The 26,909-nt window shown below is 42.4% G+C and overlaps 1 protein-coding gene across 4 annotated transcripts in view; it reads left to right on the top strand.

The window, feature by feature from the left end:
* ARHGEF37 (Rho guanine nucleotide exchange factor 37) overlaps positions 1–26,909 on the top strand; it is an 82,216-nt gene that overhangs the window by 8,070 nt on the left and 47,237 nt on the right. For 3 of the 4 annotated variants that reach the window (XM_060180894.1, XM_007516391.3, XM_060180891.1), the window contains exons 2-3: positions 18,453–18,649; positions 23,517–23,640. In XM_060180894.1, coding sequence (XP_060036877.1) covers positions 18,464–18,649; positions 23,517–23,640 — 310 coding nt within the window. In that variant the 5' untranslated portion in view covers positions 18,453–18,463. Of the gene's footprint in view, positions 1–18,452; positions 18,650–23,513; positions 23,641–26,909 lie in introns of those variants that run through there. The other variant, XM_060180899.1, reaches the window with a different exon arrangement.

Genomic DNA, 26,909 nt, shown 5'->3' on the forward strand with positions numbered 1-26,909 from the left:
ACATGGAGGAGATCACAGAACCAAAATTACTCCCAGGCTTGAATCTAAGCCTCAGCTATGGAAAACTGGAACCTCCTAGATGAGCTTTCTTGCTGTTCTGAGATTTCTTTTCTTTTCTTTTCTTTCTTTCTTTTTTTTCTTCCTTCCTTCCTTCCTTTTTTTTTGCAACAGAATAACCTCAAGAGCCATGTAAATTTTTGGGGTGTTATCAATAGCCCACTTATTTTTATTTATGAGTAGTCAGTACTACTGGATAGACTGTTACTGTGCTTATATTTTATTATTCTATTTATTGTTATGATTGTTATTATTGATGTATTTAGCCCAGTGCTGGCTCTCACTATAAGAATCACAATTGTTACAGAAGCCAGACCTTCCACCTTCTGCAACCCACAATGATACTGGGTCCATGCTCCCAGAGAGATAGAGAATGGGAAAGCTATTGGGGGAGGGGATGGGATCTGGAGATTGGGTGGCAGGAATTGTGTGGAGTTGTACCCCCCCACCCTATGATTTTGTTAATGTCTCATTTCTTAAATTAAAAAAAAAAAAACAAAATTGTAGGGGGACTGATCTAATGAGAGGGCATGTACATAACCCAGGAAATACACAATAATGTTGTGTGGCAATCAGTTTGTTAACTACATAAATAAATATACTGACAACTCTTGCCTGCTGAGATTTTTTTTTAAAGATGAATTAATTAATTAATTTATGAAAGTGAGAGTGATAAGCAAGACATAATTCTGGCATATGCACTGTTAGGGATCGAACTCAAGACCTTATGCTTGAGGGTCCAATACTTTATCCATTACATCAACTCACTGGTCACAAGATTATGAAGATTATGATTATTAATTTTATTTTTTAGTCTTTACCAGGGAACTGCTCAGTTCTGGCTTATGGTGGTGAGGGGATCGAACCTGGGACTTTGGAGCCTTAGGGATGAGAGGCTCTTTGCATGACCATTATGTTATCTACTCCTACTCAAGAATTATTATTTTTTTAATGCTTCACCAGGGAATGAACTCAGGGCCTGACACATATTATGATACCACTGAACAGCCTACAGGGCCCATCTTTCTCATTTTTTTCTAACTTAGAGAGGGAGAAAGACACCATAGCACTGCTCCACCCTCCATGAAATGCCTCTCCCCTGTGCTCCTATGTGATTCTGGGGTTCATATCCAGGGCTTTATACAGCCTAAGTGCACACTCTAGCAGGTGAGCTATATCTCACAGTTTTTTTTATTTTTTATTTTTTTTTACAAGAGCACTGCTCAGCTTTGGCTGATGTTGGTACAGAAGATTGAACCTGGGTCTTCGGAGCCTCAGACATGAGAATCTCTTTGCATAGCCATTATGCTACCTACCCCACATTTTTTCTTTTAAACTATAGGTTAAAGCACATTTTTGGGAGTGGGGTTGTAGCGCAGCAGGTTAAGCACAGGTGGCACAAAGTGCAAGGACCGATGTAAGGATCCTGGTTCGAGCCCTGGTTCCCCACCTGCAGGGGAGTCGCTTCACAGGCCGTGAAGCAGGTCTGCAGGTGTCTATCTTTTTCTCCCCCTCTCTGTCTTCCCCCTCCTCTCTCCATTTCTCTCTGTCCTATACAACAATGACGACAACAATAACAATAACTACAACAATAAAAAAACGGGCAAAAAAGGGAATAAATAAATAAACATTTAAAAAAATTTTTTAAAGCCCATTTTCTTGTTAAAATTAAAATGTGTGGTGACTCGAGATCTTGGACTCAGGAACAATTATTCAAAACTCAAATCTGGTCTTAAGAAGCCTGGAGTAACTAACACCAACTCACAGCCTGAAGAAGGACTATGTGTGATGCAGGCCTAATCTTTGGATTTCTTGCCTTCTTATTAGTGATTCAAGATAAATCGAAGGAATTTTAAGACCAGCAAAAAGCAGAACAGTTCAATAAGGGGGGGGGGGCAGGGAGGAGATTTGCATAGCACAGTGCCATTGATAAGGGAAGGTAAAGCTAGAGAGGTTTTTTTTAACTGGATAGAGACAGAGAGAAGTTGAGAGGGGAGGGGAGATAGAGAGACAGAGAGACACCTGCAGCACTGCTTCACCACTTGTGTAACTTTCCCCTTGCAGGTGGGGACCAGGGGCTTGAACCTGGGTCCTTGTGCACTGTAATGTGTATGCTTAACCAGGTATGCTACCACCTGCCCCCCTCTAAGCAGCACTCCTAAAGGGGTCTTAGAAGATTTGTGGCTGCAGTTGTTAGCAGAAAACGTACCTCCTCATTTCACATCAGGTATCAGATAGGCTATGGCATGGTGCTTCGGCCTGGAGCTTTGGCTCCATTGACATTTTATCATTGTTTGAGGAGGTACACATGTTTGCTGGACATGCAGAATAATTAGGCCATGGTTTGCACAAACCTGTGACTAGTACAAACCTGGCATGCTGAGAAATCTATCAGTATTCTGCTTGTTCCCACCACACAAATCAATCTGGTTGAAATAAAACAACCATTTGTTTCCAATTGTTGGCAATTAGGAATAAAGCTTATATGAACATTCATGTACAGATTTTTTTTTTTGAAAAATGAAAGTAAGGGTTCTTTCTCCAGAATAGATGCCCTGGGGTGTGTTTACTGCTAAGCATATGTTTACTTTTTTTTTTTTTTTTTTAAGATTTTGTTTATAATGAGAAAGATAGTAGGAGAGAGAAAGAACCAGACATTAGTCAGGCACATATGCTGTGGGGGATCAGGGATCCAACTCAGAACCTCATGTTTGAGAGTCCAAAGATTTATCACTGAGCCACCTCCTGGACCACCATATATTTACATTTATTTATTTAGTTTATTTCCTTTTGTTGCCCTTGTTTCATTGTTGTATTTATTATTGTTGTTATTGATATCATTGTTGTTGGATAGGACAGAGAGAAATGGAGAGAGGAGGGAAAGACAGAGAGGGGGAGAGAAAGACAGACACCTGCCAGACCTGCTTCACTGCCTGTGAAGCGACTCCTCTGTAGATGGGGCGCGGAGCCTCAAAACGGGACTCTTACTCTGGTCCTTGCGCTTTGTGCCACCTGCGCTTAACCTGCTGTGCTACTGCCTGACTCCCATATGTTTCCTTTTTTTTCCAATTTTTTTTATTGTTGTAGTTATTATTGTTGTTGTTATTTATGTCATTGTTGTTGGATAGGACAGAGAGAAATGGAGAAATGAGGGGAAGACAGAGAGGAGGAGAGAAAGATAGACACCTGCAGTCCTGCTTCACCACCTGTGAAGCGATTCCCCAGGATCCTTATGCCAGTCCTTGCACTTTGCGCCACCTGTGCTTAATCTGCTGCGCTACCTGCCGACTCCCATATGTTTCCTTTTTAAGAAACCAACAAGCTATTTCCCAGAGTATCTGAACCACATTCTATTTCTACCACGAATGCATAAGAGATTTAGTTTCTTGAATCCTTGCCAGCATTCCGATCACCTAATAGTTTTATATTTTAAAATTATTTATAAAATATACTATACTATTCAGGGAGTTGGGAGGTAGCGCAGTGGGTTAAGCGCAGGTGGCGTAAAGTGCAAGGACCAGCATAAGGATCCCGGTTCGAGCCCTCGGCTCCCCACCTGCAGCGGAGTAGTTTCACAGGCAGTTGAAGCAGGTCTGTAGGTGTCTATCTTTCTCTCCCCCTCTCTGTCTTCCCCTCCTCTCTCCATTTCTCTCTGTCCTATCCAACAACAACGAGAACAATAATAACTACAACAATAACACAAAGGCAACAAAAGAGAATAAATAAATAAATATTAAAAAGTACTACTCCCCAACACCTATGGACATCTAATCTTTGACAAAGGGGCTCAGACTATTAAATGGGGAAAGCAGAGTCTCTTCAACAAATAGTGTTGGAAACAATGGGTTAAAACATGCAGAAGAATGAAACTGAACCACTGTATTTCACCAAACACAAAAGTAAATCCCAAGTGGATCAAGGACTTGGATGTTAGACCACAAACTATCAGATACTTAGAAGAAAATATTGGCAGAACTCTTTTCCGCATAAGTTTTAAAGACATCTTCAATGAAACGAATCCATTACAAAGAAGACTAAGGCAAGTATAAACCTATGGGACTACATCAAATTAAAAAGCTTCTTCACAGCAAAAGAAACAACTACCCAAACCAAGAGACCCCTCACAGAATGGGAGAAGATCTTTACATGCCATACATCAGACAAGAGTTTAATAACCGACATATATAAAGAGCTTGCCAGACTCAACAACAAGACAACAAATAACCCCATCCAAAAATGGGGGGAGGACATGGACAGAATATTCACCACAGAAAAGATCCAAAAGGCTGAGAAACACATGAAAAAATGCTCCAGGTTTCTGATTGTCAGGGAAATGCAAATCAAGACAACAATGAGATACCACTTCACTCCTGTGAGAATGTCATACATCAGAAAAGGTAACAGCAGCAAATGCTAGAGAGGGTGTGGGATCAAAGGAACTCTCCTGCACTGCTGGTAGGAATGTAAATGGGTCCAACCTCTGTGGAGAACAGTCTGGAGAACTCTCAGAAGGCTAGAAATGGACCTACCCTATGACCCTGCAATTCCCCTCCTGGGGATATATCCTAAGGAACCCAACACATCCATCCAAAAAGATCTGTGTACACATATGTTCTTGGCAGCACAATTTGTAATAGCCAAAACCTGGAAGCAACCCAGGTGTCCAACAACAGATGAGTGGCTGAGCAAGTTGTGGTATATATACACAATGGAATACTACTCAGCTGTAAAAAAAAAAAAAGGTGACTTCACCGTTTTCAGCTGATCTTGGATGGACCTTGAAAAAATCATGTTGAGTGAAATAAGTCAGAAACAGAAGGATGGATATGGGATGATCTCACTTTCAGGCAGAAGTTGAAAAACAAGATCAGAAAAGAAAACACAAGTAGAACCTGAAATGGAATTGGCGTATCGCACCAAAGTAAAAGACTCTGGGGTGGGTGGGTGGGGAGAATACAGGTCCAGGAAGGATTCAGAGGACCTAGTGGGGGTTGTATTGTTATATGGGAAACTGGGGAATGTTATGCATGTACAAACTATTGTACTTACTGTTGAGTGTAAAACATTAATTCCCCAGTAATAATAATAATAATAAAAAACAGAATAGCCATGTTCAAGCCCCCGGCTCCCCACCTGCAGAGGTGCATTTCACAAGCAGTGAAGCAGGTCTATGGGCCTCTCTCTTTATGTATCCCTCCCCTCTCAATTTCTATCTGTCCTACCATATAAAAAATTACTTAATTAAAAAAGGGAAATGTGGGGACCGGGCAGTGGCACACCTGGTTAAGTGTACACATTGCAGTGCGCAAGGTCCTGGGTTCAAGCCCCTGGTCCCCATCTGCAGGGGGAAAGCTTCACGGGTGGTGAAGCAGGGCTGCAAGTGTCTCTTGGTCTCTCTGCCTCTCTGTCTCCACCTCTCCTCTTAATTTCTCTGTCTCTATCAAATAAATTAATTAATTAAAAATACTACTATTCTAATTTTTTAGATGTGAGGTATAGTTCACATCAAATAATTCACCCATTAAAAGTGTACCCATGGTGGTTCAGGAGATGGCACAGTAGATAAGGTGTTGGACTCTCAACCATGGGATCCTGAGTTCAATCCCTGACATATCATGAGTGATGCTCTGGTTCTCTCCCTTTCCTTCCCCTTATTCCTCTCTTCTCTCTCTCTCCTTCTCCCTCCCCCTTCTCTCTGTTCCTCTCTCTCTCTCTCTCCTTCCCTCTCCTTCTTTCTTTTTACTTTTTTAAAACAGATTTTATTTATTTATTAATGAGAAAGATAGGAGGAGCGAGAAGGAGAACCAGATACTACTCTGGTGGTACATGTGCTGCCAGGTATTGAACTCAGAACCTCATGCTTGAGAGTCCAGTATTTTATCCACTGAGCCACCTCCTGAACCACTTTATTTTTTTACTCCCTCTCTATATCTCTATTTGTTTTTACTTTAATGAGAGATATAGAGAGAAGGGCCAGAGCACTGCTTAGCTTTGGTTTATGGTGGTGCTGGGGATTGAACCTGGGACCTCAGAGTCTCAGGCATGAAAGTCTTTTGAATAACCTTTATGCTGTCTCCCAGCCATTTCCTTTCTTTCTCTCTTGTATTAAATAAATACATTTAAATGTTTAAAAAACTTTTTATTGTCTTTATTTGTTTATTGGATAATCAGAAATTAAGAGGGTAGGGGAGATAGAGAGGGAGAAGGACAGAGAGACACCTGCAACATGACTTTATCATTTGCAAAGCTTTCCCCTTGCAGGTGGGGACTGGGGGCTTGAACCTGGGTCCTTACACTATAACATGTGTGCTCGACCAGGTGCACCACTGCACCAACCCCCCGCCCCCATTTAAAAATTTAAAAAAAAAATTTTTTAAATTTATTTTTATTTTCCCTTTTGTTGCCCTTGTTTTTATTGTTGTAGTTATTATTATTGTTGTTGCTATTGATGTCGTCATTGTTAGATAGGGCAGAGAGAAATGGAGAGAGGAAGGGAAGACAGAGAGGGGGAGAGAAAGACACCTGCAGACCTCCTGCTTCACCGATTGTGAAACAACTCCCCTGCAGGTAGGGAGCCGGGGGCTTGAACCCGGATCCTTACATCGGTCCTTGCACTTTGCACCACCTGCGTTTAACCCGCCACGCTACAGCTGACTCTCCAATTTAAAGTTTTTTTTTAAATAATTAATTTCTTTATTGGGGAATTAATGTTTTACATTCAACAGTAAATACAATAGTTTGTACATGCATAACATTCCCCAGATTCCCATTTAACAATACAACCCCCACTATGTCATTCATCATCTTTCATGGACCTGTATTCTCCCCACCCACCCACCCACCCCAGAGTCTTTTACTTTGGTGTAATACTCCAATTCTATTTCAGGTTCGACTTGTGTTTTCTTTTCTAATCTTGTTTTTCAACTTTGGCCTGAGAGTGAGATCATCCCATATTCATCCTTCTGTTTCTGACTTATTTCACTCAACATGATTTTTTCAAGGTCCATCCAAGATCGGCTGAAAACAGTGAAGTTACCATTTTTTACAGCTGAGACTTTGAGCATTTTTTTTTTTTTTTACTTCCTTCCTAGTAGAGCAATGCTCAAATCTGGCCTATGGTGGTGCTAGAGTTTGAACTTGGGGCTTTGCAGTCTCAGGCATCAAAATATTTTTGCATAATCATTATGCTATTTTCCCACTTTAATTAAAACCATTTTAGCTCCAATTACAAGGAAGACTAAGGCAAGTATAAACCTATGGGACTACATCAAATTAAAAAGCTTCTTCACAGCAAAAGAAACAACTACCCAAACCAAGAGACCCCTCACAGAATGGGAGAAGATCTTTACATGCCATACATCAGATAAGAGTTTAATAAGCAACATATATAAAGAGCTTGCCAGACTCAACAACAAGACAACAAATAACCCCGTCCAAAAATGGGGGGAGGACTTGGACAGAATATTCACCACAGAAGAGATCCAAAAGGCCGAGAAACACATGAAAAAATGCTCCAGGTTTCTGATTGTCAGGGAAATGCAAATCAAGACAACAACGAGATACCACTTCACTCCTGTGAGAATGTCATACATCAGAAAAGGTAACAGCAGCAAATGCTAGAGAGGGTGTGGGGTCAAAGGAACCCTCCTGCACTGCTGGTAGGAATGTAAATTGGTCCAACCTCTGTGGAGAACAGTCTGGAGAACTCTCAGAAGGCTAGAAATGGACCTACCCTATGACCCTGCAATTCCCCTCCTGGGGATATATCCTAAGGAACCCAACACATCCATCCAAAAAGATCTGTGTACACATATGTTCTTGGCAGCACAATTTGTAATAGCCAAAACCTGGAAGCAACCCAGGTGTCCAACAACAGATGAGTGGCTGAGCAAGTTGTGGTATATATACACAATGGAATACTACTCAGCTGTAAAAAATGGTGACTTCATCGTTTTCAGCCGATCTTGGATGGACCTTGAAAAAATCATGTTGAGTGAAATAAGTCAGAAACAGAAGGATGAATATGGGATGATCTCACTCTCAGGCCAAAGTTGAAAAACAAGATTAGAAAAGAAAACACAAGTCGAACCTGAAATAGAATTGGAGTATTACACCAAAGTAAAAGACTCTGGGGTGGGTGGGTGGGTGGGGAGAATACAGGTCCATGAAAGATGATGAATGACATAGTGGGGGTTGTATTGTTAAATGGGAATCTGGGGAATGTTATGCATGTACAAACTATTGTATTTACTGTTGAATGTAAATCATTAATTCCCCAATAAAGAAATAAAAAAATAAAATAAAAAAAAACCATTTTAGCAGTTGTATATAAACGATGGCCCATGTTTTTTGTTTCTTTAGCACCAATTCTGAACCTGAGTGACTCTCCTGAAATCCTACCAGGACCTTTCTAGAACAGCTGTGCACAGGGTGGTGAATGTCAGCAATTCAGGGCAGGGTTAGGTCAGCAGACCATAGCAGCATACAGAAGCCAGGATAGAGCTGGTCACCAGACAGATGATTCCCAGATCTTTCTGGACCCTTTGCCTTCTGAACAACCTTGCTCTCACAGAACATTCAGTTTATATATTGTCTGATGTATGAGGTCAGTACTTCGTGCCCGGGGTAGCAACTTCTGCCACTACTAAAATAGCCAAAAGAATCATTTATATATGCAAATATCTATGAATCATCGCTTTTGTGAGGCACAGAGGAGATGAATGGATGCTCATTTTGTCTCTATGAGCTTAGTGTCTAGTATGTGGCTGGGAACATGCGGCATAGCCACAAATAACCCAAGTGCAAGATTGAATGGGATATGTGCCACTTTAAATATTAGGGAATATTTTTAACTATTCAGAAAAGAACAAGGAATGTATTTTTACTAGTTTTGTTTGATTAATTTTTTTTTATTACCATATTTGCTTCAGTGTTTTTTTTAAGCAAGGAAAACATCTCAGATAGCAATAAAAATAAACTATTGATACATGCAAAAAAAATTAGATGACTCTTCAGGGAATTAGGCTGACTGAATAGAGTTAATCCCAGTGGAGGTGATTCATTTACATACATTCTTACCTTTTTAAAAATTTATTTAATTTTTAAAAAATATTTATTCCCTTTTGTTGTCTTGTTGTTTTATTGTATTAGTTATTATTGTTGTTGTTATTGATGGTGTCATTGTTGGATAGGACAGAGAGAAATGGAGAGAGGAAGGGGAAGACAGAGACGGGGAGAGAAAGATAAACACCTGCAGACCTGCTTCACCACCTGTGAAGCGACTCCCCTGCAGGTGGGGAGCCGTGGCTGGAACCAGGATCCTTACACCGGTCCTTGTGCTTCACGCCACCTGCTCTTAACCACTGCACTGCCACCCAACTTCCACTTTAAAAAATTTTAAAATATATTTATTTATTTCCCCTTTTGTTGCCCTTGTTTTTTTTTATTGTTGTTGTAGTTATTATTGTTGTTGTTATTGATGTTGTCATTGTTAGGACAGAGAAAAATGGGGAGAGGATGGGAAGACGGGGGGGGGAGAGAAAGACACCTGCAGACCTGCTTCACTGTCTATGAAGCACATCCCTGCAGGTGGGGAGCTGGGGGCTAGAACCAGGATCCTACACCGGTCCTTGCGCTTTGCGCCACAAGCGCTTAACCCGCTGCTACCGCCTGCCCCCTATTTATTTACTTCATCAGAGCACTGCTCAGCTCTGGTTTATGGTGGTATGGGGGATTGAACCTGGGGCTTTGGAGCCTCATGCATGAGAGCTTTGCATAACCATTATGCTATCTACCCCTCCCCCTGAGAGTCTCTTAAGGTGCCTTTTTTTTATTAAAAAATTATTTTATTTTATTTATGAAAAGGAAACACTGACGAAACTTTAGGATAAGAGGGGTACAACTCCACACAGTTCCCACAACCAGATCTCTGTATCCCATCATTTCCCTTGATAGCTTTCCTATTCTTTAACCCTCTGGGAGTATGAACCCAGGATCATTATGGGGTGCAGAAGGTGGAAAGTCTGGTTTCTGTAATTGCTTCCCCACTGAACATGGCCTTGACAGGTCGATCCATACTCCCAGCCTGTCTCTCCCTAGTGGGGTGGGGTTCTGGGGAATTGGAGCTCAAGGACATATTGGTGGGGTTGTCTGTCCAGGGAAGTCTGGTTGGCATCATGCTAGCATCTGGAACCTGGTGGCTGAAAAGAGAGTTTAAGATATAAAGCCAAACAAGTTGTTGACTAATCATGAACCTAAAGGCTGGATTAGTGCACATGAAGTGTTGGGGGGGGGGTCTCCGTTTTGTAGATAGCTAGTAGGTATATTTTAGTTATATTCCAAAGGGCCTGTGGCTATACTAGTTTTTTTCCCCCACCAATGTGTACCCACATAAATTCTTGAAATGAGGTTATAGATAGTGGAGAATAGATTCTTGGTAGCTAGGGGATCAGGGGGTGGTGGTGTGCTGGAGCAAAATGTGTGCCAAGACCACATGCCAAGACCACTCTCCTTGTGGGGAGACGTGCTGGCTCTTCACTCTTTCAGTGTCAGTATCCTGGCTGTGACAGTGTTTTACAGTTTTGAAAGATGATGCCATTGGAGGAACTGGATAAATGATACTGGAACTGATGCATTATTTCTTACAACTACATGTAAATTGAGTATTATCTAAAAATTAAGTTTAACAATAACCAAAGCCTTTTCAGATACCAAGTCCCTTTTGACACCCACCCTAATTCTGTTCCTTTGTTCCTTTTCCAGAGGTTGCTACTCTTCTGAATTTGTTATAATTACACCTACAAAATTTCAACACTGTACTACATATGTATATATCCCTAACTAATATCTATGGCATTTAAAAATTATGTATTAGTTAGTGATAGAGGAGAAAGAGGACAACAAGGATATTACCCTGGCACATGTGCAGCTGGGGACTGAATTTGGGACCTTGTGCTTGATAGTTTAGCACTCTAAGCACTGTGCAACTGACTAGGATACAGCCCTATTTGATGTATTCTTTTTTTAAAAAAATTATTTATAAAATAGAAATATTGACAAGACCATAGGATAAGAGGGGGGGAAATTCCACACAATTCCTAACACTGGAACTTCGTATCCCAGCCTCTCCCTTGAAAGCTTTCCTATTCTTTGTCTCTCTGGGAGTATGGATCCAGGATCACTATGGGGTGCAGAAAGTGGAAGGTCTGGCTTCTGTAATTGCTTCCCCACTGAACATTGGCATTGGCAGATCGATCCGTACTCCCAGCCTGTCTCTCTCTTTCCCTGGTGGGGCAGGGATCTGGGAAGGTGGGGTTCTAGGACACACTGGTGGGCTCCTCTGCCCAGTGAAGTTAGGTTGGCATCATGGTAGCATCTAGAACTTGATGGCTGATGTATTTTTAAAATATTAGCATGCCCTATGTACCTTTCAGAAACTTTTTTTTTCCCACCAGAGCACTGCTCAGCTCTGGGATATGGCATTGCTAGGTATTGAACCTGGAGTCTCAGGCCCTCAAGCATGACAGTCTTTTTGCATAATCACTGTGTTATTTCCCTAACCCTCTTTGTTATTGTTGTTGTTTTTTCCCTTTACAAGGTTTATGAGAATATCCAGGTTGATATGTGAACCTGCAGTTTGCTCATTTTCTCTGTTCAGAATTCCATTACTTTGTTGTACAACAATGACTTTTCCACTTTTCTGGGGCTGTTTCCTCAGTTATTTTTTGTTATCAGCCTGGCTGCAGCGAACATTCTTGTTCACATTCCTTGTGTACATGTGGAAAATGTCCCAGAATCAGGATATATCTAGGGTAGAACTCCCTTGACTGACTGCATTTTCAACTTTTCTAGACATTGTCTAATTTCCCTTTAGATTGGTTGGAATGACCTACGCCATCATATTAGTATGTGAGATTTCCCATTCATCTACACTTTCATCAACACACACACATAAACACACACACACTTTACGTGAGCACAGTTTAGATTGAACCTGGAAATTCAGAGCCTCAGGCATGAGAGTCTTTTGCATAACCCTTAAGCTATCTCCCTTATTGTTACCAATATTTTGTTTTTGTATTTTTCCAATATGATAGGCATAAAGATAATATCTCACTGTAGTACTGTTTATTCATATTTGCCTAGTTACTGATGAGTATCTCTCTCTCTCTTTTTTTTTTTTTGTCTCCAGGGTTATTACTGGAGCTCAGTGCCTGTACTAAGAATCCACTGCTCCTGGAGGATATTTTTTTTCCGTTTTGTTATTTGTTGCCTTTTCATTGTTTATCGTTGTTGTTATTTTTATTACTGTTGTTGTTGTCGTTGCTGTTGGTTAGGACAAAGAGAAATCCAGAGAGGAGGGGGAGAGAAAGATAGACTCCTGCAGACCTGCTTCACCGCTGGTGAAGCAACTCCCCTGCAGGTGGGGAGCCGGGGCTCGAACCGAGGTCCTTGTGTTTTGCACCATGTGCTCTTAACCTGGTGTGCTACAGCCAGACCCCTGATGAGTATCTTTTGAAGCCTTAGCCACTTAAATTTCTTTTATTCTTTTATTTTAAATTTCTTGTCCCTCAGCCAGATTTTAATTGGAGATAATGCAAATAATTTCTGTTTTAATAAAAAGGAAGAAAGGATAAACCAGAGCATCACTCTGTCATGTGTGATGCCAGAGACTGAACTTGAGACCTCATATTTCAGAGTTTCACTGATTTATCCATTGTACTATTTTCCAAGCCACCATTTATCATTTTTATGTGTTTGCGAAGAACAAATGAACACAGAGCTTTGCCACCACTTCCCTCCCTCTCTCCTTCCTTTCCTTCCTGCCTGCCTGCCTTCCTATCTTTATTTCTTTTAGATTATTTTCTCCATTCCCATCTTCCTTCCTTCCTTCTTTTTAAAAACATTTATTTATTCCCTTTTGTTGCCCTTGTTTTTCATTGTTGTTGTAGTTATTGTTGTTGTTATTGATGTCATTGTTGTTGGATAGGACAGAGAGAAATGGAGATGGGAGGGGAAGACAGTGAGGGGGAGAGAAAGATAAATACCTACAGACCTGCTTCACTGCTTGTGATGCGACTCCCCTGCACGTGGGGGGAGCCGGGGGCTCGAACCAGGATCCTCACGCCAGTCCTTGCGCTTTGCACCACGTATGCTTGACCTGCTGCGCTACCGCCTGACTCCCTAAAATTTATTTTTATTTTTTAAAAATTACATTTTGTGTATTTATTATTGGATAAAGAAAGACATTGAGAGGGGAAGGGGAGATAGAGAGGGAGAGAAACAGAGAGACACCCACAACACTGCTTCACTACTTGTGAAGCTTTCCCCCTGCAGGTAGGAACAGGAAGTTTGAACCTGGGTCCTTGTGCACTATAATGTGTGCAGTTAACCAGGTGTGCCACCTCTTGACACCTTATAAGGTTGTTCAAACTGCACTAAGGAACTAAGTTTGCAGTTATGAATTAAAAAAAATTATTGGGGCATTAATGTTTTACAGTCGACAGTAAATACAGTAGTTTGTACATGCATAAAATTTCTCAGTTTTCCACACAACAATACAACCCCCACTAGGTCCTCTGCCATCCTCTTCCAGGACCTGAACTCTCCTATTCACCCACCCCAGAGTCTTTTTTTTGGTGCAATAAACTGGAAGAATTTTTTAAATAAACTTTAAAAAATATATATCTTTACTTAATATTGGGTAAAGAAAGCCAGAAATTGAGAGGGAAGAAGGTGATAGAGAGGGAGAGAGACAGAGAGACATCTGCAGTACTGGTTCACCACACGTGAAGCTTTCCACAGGTGGGGACCGGGGGCTCAAACCCAGATCCTTAACTGTGAGCTCAACCAGGTGTGCCACCACCCAGCCCCATTTTTTTTTTTTTTTTCAGAACACTGTTTAGCTCTGCTTTATGGTGGTGTGGGGGATTGTGACCTGGGACTTTGGAGCCTCAGGCATGAGAGTTCCTTTGCATAACCATTATGCTATCAACCCACCCCAACATTTATTAATTAATGAGATAGTGAGGGAGCAAGAGAGTGAGAGGTCATAGAGAGAACACATATTTTATGATCCCATCTATTGAAAAATAAATGAAACCTAGATTTTACACGCATCAGGTCCAGAGTTTGATTCTCAGCACAGTGTGTACCAGAGTGATCTCTCTCTCCCCTCTGCCTTCTCCCCTCCTCTTCATTAATAAATTATAAAATAAAGAGCACATTCCTTTGGCAGATGCAGTGTTGGGGATCAAACTATGGACCCAATGCTAGTAAGTCCAGAACTGTACCACTGCACCACCTTCCTGGGCATTGAGTCCATCTTTAAATAGACTAGAGCAGAGGATGTGAGAAAGAAGGGAAGTCAGGAAAGTTATCGTAGATGGCGCAGTAAATGAGGAATATTCAAGTTTAAGTTTTGCCTACTTGTGTGAGAGAGATCAAGGTCTTTCCTACACAAGTTAGCACCTTCTTGTCAAAGGCATCACCCACCAGCCTTCAAAGGTGTCTCCCATAAACTCAACCTTTTATTTTTATTTTGGAGTGGCAGATTTTTGCTCTGCTTTATATTTTTTATTTCTACTGTGGAAGATGAGGACTTAACTTTTCTTTGTTCTTACTTTTGCTGTGTCACTTTACCTTCTCAGTATCATTATATATAATGTTCATTAGGTCACTTGCATTAATATTTGTGTAAATTCCATCTATAAGTCAATCAGATTATATATACTTTTATCTTTTTTGGGGGGGCAACGTTTACTACAGCAATTATTTTTGTTACTGTGTGTTGCTTTGATTTCTAGCCATAGATACGGATGTGTGTGTAAACACCATACTAATTCAACAAACCTGTTCCAAGACATTGTAATACCCTCTAAAGCACCTCTACCTGTTTACACTGTCTGCAGCCCATAGTCAATCCTCGGATATCCCTCCGCCCACCCTGGGGACTGCCTTGGTCTCTCCTATTTTAGATCTCTGATTTCCTCTACCCATGTCTTCCTCTTTCTTGATTTATTTGTTTTGCTGGAGAACATTCTCCAGTCGTTTCCTGTGATTAGGAGAACATAAAACAACCTCTGTAGGCTTTCAAGTCCTGTAATTTCTTCTCAATGAGTTTTTTAAAAATTTTTTTATTTAATAAAAGGAAACATTGACTAAACCATAGGATAAGATGGGCACAACCCCACACAATTCCCACCACCAGAACTTTGTATCCCATCTCCTCCCCTGATAGCTTTCCTATTCTTTATCTCTCTGGGAGTATGGACCCAAGGTCATACTCCCAGATGCAGTATGACCTTGGGTTCATACTGCATACAGTGGGATGCAGAAGGTTGAAGGTCTGAACATGGGCATTGACAGGTCGATCTGTACTCCCAGTTTGTCTCTCTCTTTCCCTAGTGGGGAAGGGCTCTGGGGAATTGGAGCTCCAGGACATATTGGTGGGGTTGTCTGTCCAGGGAAGTCTGCTTGGCATCATGCTAGCATCTGGAACCTGGTGTTTGACAAGAGAGTTAACATACAAAGCCAAACAAATTGTTGACCAATCATGGACCTAAGGGCTGGAATAGTGCAGATGAAGAGTTGGGGGGGGGATCCTCCATTTTGTAGATAGCTAGTAGGCATATTTTAGTTACATTCCAAAGGGCCTATGACTGTACTAGTTTTTTTTTTTTCCCCATATTTCTTTTTGCCCCTGAGCCTGAAATCTGATATGCCAGTGGATCCAAGTTATCTCAGGAGTGGATGTCATGGCTGGAAAAAGGACCAGAAAGCTGTATCAGAGAAGAGAGTAGCTCCCTAATATGGGAAAGGGGTATAAATATTGTTGACTGTAAACCCCATCAATCTGATGTGTTCTGGGGCCCATAATTAGCTTAGGAGCCTGTGTGACCTCTGCATTCCTATAGATCTGAGCTCACATTCTGTGTTCATGAAAAGGAACAGTCCATGCTGCCCCAATATCTACCCATCTTCCTCAGTATAGAGGTGTAGCATAGAGTATGTTGTCCATCTTCCCTTTGGAGGATGGAACATTCTCTACGATTGTTGATCCATGTTGAGGGCCTCAATGAGTTTTAATGTGGATAAAAAAAATTAAATAGAGAGAAAATATGTGTTTATTTATTATATGTGAATGAAAGGTCAGAGTACAGCATGGTCATATACAGTGCTGGGGGCCAAACTTGGAACCTCACACGTATAAAATATGCATTCTGTCTGATGGGCCACCCTCAGCCACTAGCTAACTTTGGATCTGTTTGTTTGTTTTGCTGCCCTCTGGGGTCTCATGCATATATGATTTCACTGCTTCTGATCCACTTTTTTTTTTTTTTAAATTCAGAGTGAGAGAGACAATGTAGCACCCAAACTTCTATTGGTACCAGAGCACCTCTCATTTGCTGGGTCTCAAACCCAGGGCAGTCACATGGCAAGCGGGTGCCATAGCTACTGAGCTATTTTTTTTGGCCCTAATTTTGGATTTTAAACTTGTCTTCAGGGCTAGATTATCTGTGGGAGTGCTACATGGCCCAAATTGACATGTCCTTCTGAAGAGATTTTCTTTGTCCTGTGGATACTCAGAGTAGCATTAGTCCTAATTGTATCTCTCTTTGTTCATTTCTCAGGGAGAAAGCAGGTCTGTTATTCAGAGAAAAAACTTTTTGACCTCATACAAGATTCAAAGCAAGATAAAGTAACTTTGCCACCTAGAAGTTTGAGGGTGGTGGTTACATTTTTTTTTTAAATTGCCACCAGGATAATTGCTGAAACTTAGGAATGCACAATGAATTAATCCCCAGCTTCTGGCAGCCATTTCCCTTTCTTTCATTTTCTAGGACAGAGAGAAATTGAGAGGGATGGGGGAGATAGATAGGGAGAGGGGAAAAGTATTCCTTTACCACTTGTGAATCTTCCCTGCTGCAGGTGGGAACTGGGGGCTTGAACTTGGATCCTTGCACAGAGTAACGTGTGTGTGCTCAACTGGGCACAGCACCACCTGGTCCCCAAGGGGATTATTTTTTAGAGATTTGCTTATTTATTTACTAATGGGCACTGGTGATGGAGAGCATCACTTTTGTACATGTGATGCCAGGGATTGAATTTGGGACTTCATGCATTTAAGTCTAAATCTCTAACGCCTTTGCCACCACCTAGGTCATACATTTTCACCCCTACCCCACCCCACCATGTCTTGCTGGGGATCCATTCTGTGCAGGAACTTGTCTCATATTTTTTCCTGGCATGAAAGCCCTTGTCCCATTCACCATGTTCTACTCTGTGCTCTTCTCCCTCCTCAGGTCTCTGCTGTATTGGCTCAGCTGCTTCCGCTCTGGTTCTCGGTCCTCTCTGTTTGGGGACCTGCCACTGTCCCTTCTCTTCCAAGAGAAAGAAATTTTGTTGTTCAGGGGGCATATAGGATATTGACTATGCAAAGAGACCCTCATGCCTGAGGCTCTGACGTCCCCGGTTCAATAATTCCCTACACCACAATCAGCCAGAGCTGATCAGTGCTCTGGTAAAAAAAAAAAAAAAAAAAAAGACAAGTGATAAGAAAGATTGTCATAACTGATCCAGCTTGTCTAGGTATTTTTGAGTAGGAAAGCCTTTTCAGGCTACCTTGTTTATATATATATATATCCAGAGCACTGTTTAGCTCTGGCTTATGGTGGTGCAGGGGATTGTACCAGGCCAACTTGTTCACAGCATCTTCATCTGTACTTTCAGAAAAGGCCTTGGAAAGGATGAATGCAGCAAGAAGTGGGAGAGGGGGTACAAGGCAGGCACAAAATTACAGAGGCAGGAAGTGACTGGATAGGTGTGCAAAACAACAGACCTGCAGAGTGTGTCCTGGTGGGGAGAAAGGGTGTGGGCAGCAGGAAGCCAGTGAACTTGCACGGCAGGGCGCACCACCATCACAAGCTTTGTCTCAAGCACAAGCAGGAAGTTTAAATGTGTGTGTGTGTGTGTGTGTGTGTGTGTGTGTGTGTGTAGGTGGGGAACAGTAGTTTGGAAGTTTGATCCTGAAGACAGAGGAAATAGCCCAAGTGATCACTAGGATGGTCCCAAATGAGGTTGTGGGGATGGAGAGGAGAGAAGATAAAAGACTCAGCTGTACACAGTGGAAATCTGGGTCAAGTGCAATGCTAAGACAAGCACATTGTCTGAATCCTAGGAGATGAATTAAAAACAAAATTCCTGAGCTGTGTCCTGCCCTTCCCTATTGTTCAGCTGCTGCCCACAGATGCTAATGAGCAGCAGCTCATCTTGACTCTCTGTGGAGTCAGGGATGGTTTTAGTACTGTTGATGAATAATATGTGTCTTTGAATTCCTAGGAACAGGTCTCCACAGAGCTCCCTAAAGTGAGTCAGCATGTACTTGTCTTTCCCAGAGCCTGCTGACATGACGGATAGTGGAGGTGAGGAGCCGCCCTCCAGGCCAGAGACTCCGGACAGGGAGGGCCGAGTCCCTGAGGACAAGTGGCTGCTCCATCAGAGGCTGGCTGTCAGGGAGCTCATTGACACGGAGGTCTCCTACTTGCACCTGCTCCAGCTCTGTGCCAAGGACATCAGGAGCCGCTTGCCTCAGGTACCAGGGTGGGTCACACACAGCTGCATCCTGACTTCTGAGTTGTCATCTCTGTTCCTGGGGCAGGCTTGATGGAGGAGAAGCATCTCTGACAGTTGGGGTACTGTATCATTAGCTGCCCATGCAGCATTTAGCAAAGACTTCTCTTTGGAGCCTTAGTGCACCCACCTGCTAAGTAGGGAAGGGATGGTAATCAGCACAGAAAGTGAGCCAGTGGATAAAATAGCCCTTTATCAAGATAGAAAAGAGTGCTGCTTCTCCCAACCTACATTCTAAGCGTCTCATGCAGAGAGGGTGGTGGCTTGGGGAAATTTTTCACTCTGATGGGTTTCTAATTTAGGATTCATTTTCTTACATCATTACCCCACTGATTTCAGAAATAACCAGGATCTTTCTATAAAATGTTATACATCATGACCTGGCAGGTGGTGTAGTGGCAATATAGAACTTAAAAGCATAAGGTTCTGAGTTTGATCCCCAGTATCTGATGTACCAGAGTGGTATTCTGGTTCTCTTTCATGTTAATATATTAGAAAAATAAATCTTAAAAAAAAAAACTCAAGCAGCCCCTAGCATATATGCTCCATAAAGAGAACAACTGTTTAGTTTAATAAATTCCTGTTCTTTTGATCAGTGACTCTTGAGTGAATGAAGTGTTAGAGTAGAGAAGTAGAAAGTAAAAATCATCTCCTATTTTTCACTTCCAAAAATCACTTTTTAAAAGATTTTTATTTCTATTTTTTAGAGACAGAAACTGAGATGGAAGGGGGAGATGGAAAGAGAGAGAGAGAGAGAGAGCTGCAGCACTGCTTCACCACTCATGAAGTTTACCCCCTGTATGTACAGAGGTTCTTATTTTTATTTATAAAAAGGAAACACTGGGGAGTCAGACGGTAGGGTAGGGGGTTAAGTGCAGGTGGCGCAAAGTGCAAGGACCGACATAAGGATCCCAGTTCGAGCCCCTGGTTCCCCACCTGCAGGGGAGTTGCTTCACAAGTGGTGAAGCAGGTCTGCAGGTGTCTATCTTTCTCTCCCCCTCTCTATCTTCCCCTCCTCTCTCCATTTCTCTCTGTCCTATCCAACAACAACAACATCAGGAACAACAACAACAATAACTATAGCAACAATAAAAAATCAACAAGGGCAATGAAAGGGAAATAAATAAATACATATAAAAATTAAAAAAAGGAAACACTGACAAAAACCATAGGATAAGAGGGGTACAATTCTACACAATTCCCACTATCAGAACTCCATATCCCATCACCTCCACTGATAACTTTCCTATTCTGCCGGGATAGCCTGAGGGTACTTCTTCCCGAGCTAGTGCTCTCTGGGTTGGAGAGAACTCAGCTGGAGCCGATCTAGGCTGCTGTGTGGGAGAGGGATCAGGAACGCGTGCTGCACCAACTTCCACAGGAGATACACTCTGGAACTCTTGGAGCCGGAAAGCAATTTCCAAGTGTCTTTAATCAGAAGAGCAGCTGTTTTTATACTCTCCAAGTAGGGTGGAAACAGGATGTGATATAGAGAGGGTGGAGAGAAAAGTGACTGGTGAAAATCAGAGTGTGACAAAGAAGGGATCAGTGTGTGACAAGGAGGGGGTGGAGCAGGAGAGAATCCTATCATAGAACCACCAATGCCCTGGAGTGCTTTATGTAAAAGTGATTTATGTAAATAGACCAAAGCTTTGGATCAGTAAAATCCCTATATAGGCATATGGTTAAGCAGAAGCCAGGGGGAGGTGGCAACTACCCAACACTATTCTTTAACCCTCTGGGAGTATGGACCCAGGGTCATTATGGGGTGCAGAAGGTGGAAAGTCTGGCTTCTGTAATTGCTTCCCTGATGAACATGGTGTTGGTAGGTCAATCCATACTCCCAGCCTGTCTCTCTCTTTCCCTAGAGGGCAGGGTTCTGGGGAAGTGGGGCTCTAGGACACATTGGTGGGGTCATCTGCCCAGGGAAGTCTGGCTGGCATCATGGTAGCATCTAGAACCTGGTGGCTGAAAAAAGAGTTAACATATAAAGCCAAACAAATTGTTGAGTAATCATGAACCTAAACGCTGGAATATTGCAGATGAAGATTTGGGGTCTCTGATTTGGAGATAGCTAGTCGGCCTATTTTAGTTATATTCCAAAGGGCCCATGACTATACTAGTTTTTTCCTGAGCCTGACATCTGGTATGCAGATGTACCCAAGTTATTGTCCGTGGAGATGATGCCTTGGCTGGAAGAAGGGCTAGAAAGCTGGATCAGGAAAGGGAGTAGCTCCCAAATATGGGAAAGTTGTATAAATATTGTTGACTGTAACCCCCATCAATTTGATCTGGGGACCATATTCAGCTTAGGAGCCTATGTAGCTTCTGCATCCCTGTAGGTCTGAGCTGATATTCTGTGGTCTTGAGTAGGACCATTCCAAGCTGCCCCAATTTCAGTACCCATCTTCCTCAGGTGGTTGATAGAGTATGTTATCCAATCCCCCTTTGTAGGAGGGAACATTCTCTACTGTTGTTGATCCACATTGAGGGCAAGGTTCTATGGGGGCCCCCAAAGGGGTCCATTGTGTTGTTCCTGATGGACATGACCAATGACAATGGAGAGAGGGATCTATTCGAGGTCTAAGCCCGTCATGTCTATGTGGGAATCTCAGGACTCCTTGACTAGGGCCCCAGCTGATGGGGTGGCCTGATAGGGACTAAAGAGTCATCATTAAAGTATGCCAGTCTCTAGCCTTTATTCAACTTTTGCAGTCCTTACTTTGATAAGGTTCGCTTTGGAGTGACTGAGGGAAGTGTAGTAAGAAGTAGGTGAGGAGAGTACCTAGGTCTAAGTGGAAACTATCTCATTAGGTACTTTATGGTGTCTTTACTTCCTTGCTTCATTTATTGACTCTGCAGATGATTGTGCACTTTTGCTTTCAGGGTAGGGAGGTTTCTACCCCTGGCCTTGCACATGGTAGTGTGTGTGCACTACCAGATGCAACATTGCCTGGCCCCTAGTTTTGTTTTTTCTTTCTTTTCTTTTTCTTTTTTTTTTTTTTTCTTTTTTTCTTTTTTGCCTGCAGGGTTATTGCTGGGGCTCAGTGCCTGCATTACGAATCCACTGCTCCGGGAGGCCATTTTTTCCCTTTTGTTACCCTGGTTGTTTTACCATTGTTGTGGTTATTACCATCATTGTTACTGATGTCATTGTTGTTGGATAGGACAGAGAGAAATGGAGAGAGGAGGGGAAGACAGAGAGGGGGAGAGAAAGACAGATACCAACAGATGTGCTTCACCACTTGTGAAGCAACTCCCCTGCAGGTGGGGAGCCAGGGGGCTCGAACCAGGATCCTTATGCCGGTTCTTGCGCTTTGCTCCACGTGTGCTTAACCCACTGTGCTACCGCCTGACCCCCTTTTTCTTTATTGCTTATTTTAATTTAATTTAAAAAAGATTTTATTTATTTATTAGTGAGAAAGAAGGAAAGAGAGAGAAAGAACCAGACATTCACTCTGGTATATGTGCTGCTGGGGATTGAACTCAGGACCTCATGCTTGAGAGTCCAGTGCTTTATCCACTGCACCACCTCCCGACCACTAGTTTTTTTTTTTTTATTATCTTTATTTATTTATTGGATAGAGACAGCCAGAAATCGAGAGGGAAGGGTTGGATAGAGAGGAAGAGAGACAGAGAGACCTGCAACACTGCTTCACCACTCGTGAAGCTTTCCCCCTGCAGGTTGGGACCAGCGACTCAAACCTGGATCCTTGAGCATTGTAACATGTGCGCTTAACCGGGTGCACCACCACCCGGCCCCCAGATTTTTTTTTACAGATACTAAGTAGAGGTTATTAATTATTCTAACAAAAATCAGAGCATACTTAGACTTATAGTGAACATTTCCCACTTGATCATGCTTCTTGTATGTGTGTATATATGTATGTATGTATGTGTGCACATGTCAGTGCATGTGTGTAGAAACCCTGCATCTTTTTTTTTTTTTTAATTTAATTTTCCCTTTTTTCACTAGAGCATGCTTGGCTCTGGCTTACAGTGGTGTTAGTGACTGACCATAAGACATTTGGAGCATCAAGCATAGCCACTATAGTATCTTTCTGGCCTTCTCAGCATTTATTTATTTATTTGTTTATGGCAGAGAAAGAGGGAGAGAGGCACCATAGTACTGAAGGTTCCTTCAAGGCAGCTGGTACCAGGCTTGAATTTGGGTCTGACACATGACACAGTAGCACACTATCCAAGTGAACTATTTTGCCATTCCTCCTTGCATCCTTTTTTAACAATGAGATAATCTATTTATTAGATGGTTGTATCTTAAGATCAAGGCAGTTGGTGCCAAGTATGCCGGAGTTGGAAAGAAGCTCAACTTTGGGGGAGACTGAGAGAAAAGAATAGTGGGCAGCAGACCTAGGATATAACCCTGTTCAGCTGTCCTTCCTGCCAACCACTCTTCCTCAGTTATTATTTTTCTAAGTATACATATTGTTTTATTTTAATGAGAGGTACACACATGTATGCAAAGAAAGGTACAGAGAGAAAGAGAAATATAGTGAGAGAGAGAGAGAGACCAGAGCACTACTGAGCTCTGGGTTATGGTGGTGCTGGGGTTGGTGAACCTAGGACCTAAACCTCAGGCATGAAAACCTTTTAGCATAGCCATTATGTTGTCTCCCCAGTCCACCACATCAGAGTAATTAAAAACAATTAATTTATAATATTTTAAGTCCTTGCCAACACTCCACCAGGACAGCCTTCCCCAGTGTGCTGGGACCTGGGTCATCTGGGTGGGGCTACTCTCCAACTTATGCAAACAGAGTCACTCCACCATGTTCCCAGTGACCTCCAGAGCTTCTTTGTTCCTCCAGCTGCCGCAGGGAGATCTGGATGTCCTGTTCTCAAACATTGATGATATCATCGAGGTGAATAGCAGATTTCTTCATGATCTTCAAGAAACAGCCTCCAAGGAAGAGGAGCAAGTGTTTCTTATTGGTAAGAAAAAGGCCAAACTATGGGCCAGGTGGGTGTCATACCTGGTTGAACACACTTGTTATAATGTACAAGGACCCAGGTTCAAGCCCCTGGTCCCTACCTGCAGAGGGAAAGCTTTACAAGTGGTGAAACAGGGCTGCACGTGTCTCTCTGTATCTCTCTCTTGCTATCTCACCCTTCCTCTCAATTTTTGGCTGTCTCTATCCAATCAATCAATCAGTTAATCAGTAAGATAATGAAAAAAAAATAAAGAGAAACTGAAAAAAGAAAAAAAAAGGAAAGAAAGACAGAAAGAAAGAAAGAGTCCAGAATGTGATGGAATTGCTCTCAGCTTGTGGCCATCACTGAGCTGACTGTAGAGTCCCAGCTAGACCCAGCTTAAAGGGAGTGTGTCAGAGCTGGCAGGACCCTTAAGTAGTTTCTAGTCCAGCTCCACAGAAAGAAGAGCCAGTTCTTACAGGTCTTCAATGCCCTCATGGGACTTTGGATCTTCTAGGCTTAATGAGAGCCTTCTCTTTGGTTCTGAGCTGGGGAGGATTCCACTTTAGCTTTTTTTTTTTTTTTTTAATTTATCTTCCCTTTTGTTGCCCTTGTTGTTTAACATTGTTGTGGTTATTGATGTCATTATTGTTGGATAGGACAGAGAGAAATAGAGAGAGGAGGGGAAGACAGAGAGGGGCAGAGAAAGACAGACACCTGCAGACCTGGTTCACCACTTGTGAAGCAACTCCCTTGCAGGTGGGGAGCCAGGGGCCTGAACCAGGATCCTTGAGATTTGCGCCATGTGCCCTTTACCCACCGCGCCACCACCCGACTCCCTCACTTATGCTTTTTTGAGCACTTCCTTGACTGTTGTGTATAATGGATCTGAGATGGTGGTGAGAGCCAAAGCAGTGAGCCAGTTGTATGTGTGTGTGTGTGTTTGTGTGTGGGGGGGGTGTTTACCACCCTCCAGTGAGTGATGGAAGTCAACTCCTGACTCAGAAATGGTCAGGAGGAGCAGAACTCAGAGAAGGAGGGAGGAATGGCAAAAACCTTTGGCTTATCTTCCTCAGTCTTTTCTCATCTGCTGCTATAGAGCCACTCAACCAAATTTCTATGATCTGGGGTCATGTCACTTGGGCCTCTCCATGTTCAAGTGATCAATTGTGTAGGTGTGTAGGGGAAATATCCAGGGCCAAGTGGTGACACATCTGGTTAAGAGGACACATTACAGTGTGAAAGGACTTGGGTTTGAGCCCCTGGTCCCCAACTGGTCATAAAGGGGAAAGCTTTATGAGTGGTAAAGCAGGGTTGTAGGTGTCTCTCTATCTCTTTCCCTCTCTACCTCCTCCTTCCCTCTCAATTTCTCTGTCTCTATCCAATAATAAAAAAATTAATTAAAAAAAAGAGATTGGGGCCACGCAGTGGCACACCTGGCTAAGCGCACACATTACAGTGCACAAGGATGCAGATTCAAGGTCCTGGTCCCCACCTGCAGGGGAAAATCTTCACAAGTGGTGAAGCAGGGCTGCAAGTGTCTCTGTCTCTCTCCTTTTCTATCTCCCTTCCCCTCTCAATTTCTCTCTGTATTCAATAATAAATAAAAAAATTATTTTTTAAAAAACTAAAAAATACATTAAAAAAAAGAAATTTACAACATCTCTCTAGTTTCTTCTCTGGTTGGTCAATCACATGAATTCCTGGCAGATTAACAGGAGAAAGGAACAAATGTAGTTACATGTGTATGAAGATACTACAGGAGTGTAGAATTTACAGCTGGGTAGAGTACACACATCACCATGAGCAAGATCCTGTATTCAAGCCCTTGGTCCCAACCAGCATGGGAGAGGTTTTATGAGTGGTGCAGCACTGCTGCAGGTGTTTTTCTCTCTTTTTATTCCGCTCTCTCTCTCCCTCCTTTTCTTCTCTATTTCTCTCTAGCCTATCAAATTAAAGAAAGAAAGAAAAGAAGAGAAGAAAAGGAACAATGGGAGCAGTGGAGCTATCATGCAGTCACTGAGTCCCAAACAACAACCCTGGTGGCCAAAAACAAAATAGAAATAATAAAGTTGGGACTGGGCAGTGGCTCACCTGGTAGAGTGCACACATTAAAGAGTGCAAGGATTCTGGTTCAAGCCCCTGGTCCCTACCTGAAGGGGGCAAATTTCACAAGTGGTGAAGCAATGCTGCAGGTGCCCTCTCTATCCCCCACTTCTCTCTTGATTTTTCTGTGTCTCTATCCAATAAATTAAAATAATAATATAAAGTACATGGGAGTAAGACAAGGAAAACACACACACACACACACACACACACACACACACACACACATTTTTTCCTCCTGAACTACGGACTGGGTTACGGAACCCTGGAGCTCCAAGGAGAGAGGAGACTCACATGACCAACCAGCCAGTTCCTTTGCATAGCCTGTGTGTTCACTCACCTAGAGATAGGTTTCTCTGATAGGAAGGCTGTTTCTGATGACAGTCCTTAATCTAGATTATACCTCTGAGTCCTGTTTTTGTAGGAAGTTTAGAGTTCACATCCATGTGACACATCTTGGGAAGAACCATTTGCAGGAGACCTCACCTTCAGTGTGATAGTGATGGCTGAATTTGGAGAGCACAGCTCTACTGGACTAGAGCAGGGGTTCTGGAGTTTGAGTGGCAAGGCTGTGTCACCCACAAGTTCCTTCGGGTTGATGAGCCTCTGTTTTTTTTTTTTTTTTTTTTTTTTACCAGAGCACTGCTCAGCTCTAGTTTATGGTGATGTGGGGGGTTGAATTTGGGACTTTGGAGCCTTGGCAATGAGGATCTCTTTGCATAACCATTATGCTGTCTACCCCATCCCGTCTGTGTTTATTATTATTGTTGTTGTTTATTTTCTTGAGAGAGAAATGTGGGGAGAGCACAGAGCACTGCTCAGTATCTGTCAGATAGTGGTGCTAGGGATGGAAGCTGGGGGTCTCCAGAATCTCAAACATGAAAGTAAGTTTTTGCCCCAGCCCCAGTTTCTACCTCTTTAAAATGATGATGAAAATTGTACCTCTCTCTGTGGTAGCAATGATTCTGATATAGCCATTTTCATTCTCACATTACTAGTCATTAATGATGGTGGCAGTGGTGACTAGTCCCACCTTGGGAAAGAAAAACCTGAAGTTCAGAGAGGTCAGTGAGATTTCCCTAGATTACACAGTTTACTGAGGCAGAGGCAGAATTTGAACTCAGCTCTTTAAGATTCCGGAGCCCTTTTCCTTGAATCTCTTGCTTCTCTTTCTCTGCTTTTTG

Source organism: Erinaceus europaeus, chromosome 2, assembly GCF_950295315.1.
Source record: "Erinaceus europaeus chromosome 2, mEriEur2.1, whole genome shotgun sequence".
Taxonomy (NCBI): domain Eukaryota; kingdom Metazoa; phylum Chordata; class Mammalia; order Eulipotyphla; family Erinaceidae; genus Erinaceus; species Erinaceus europaeus.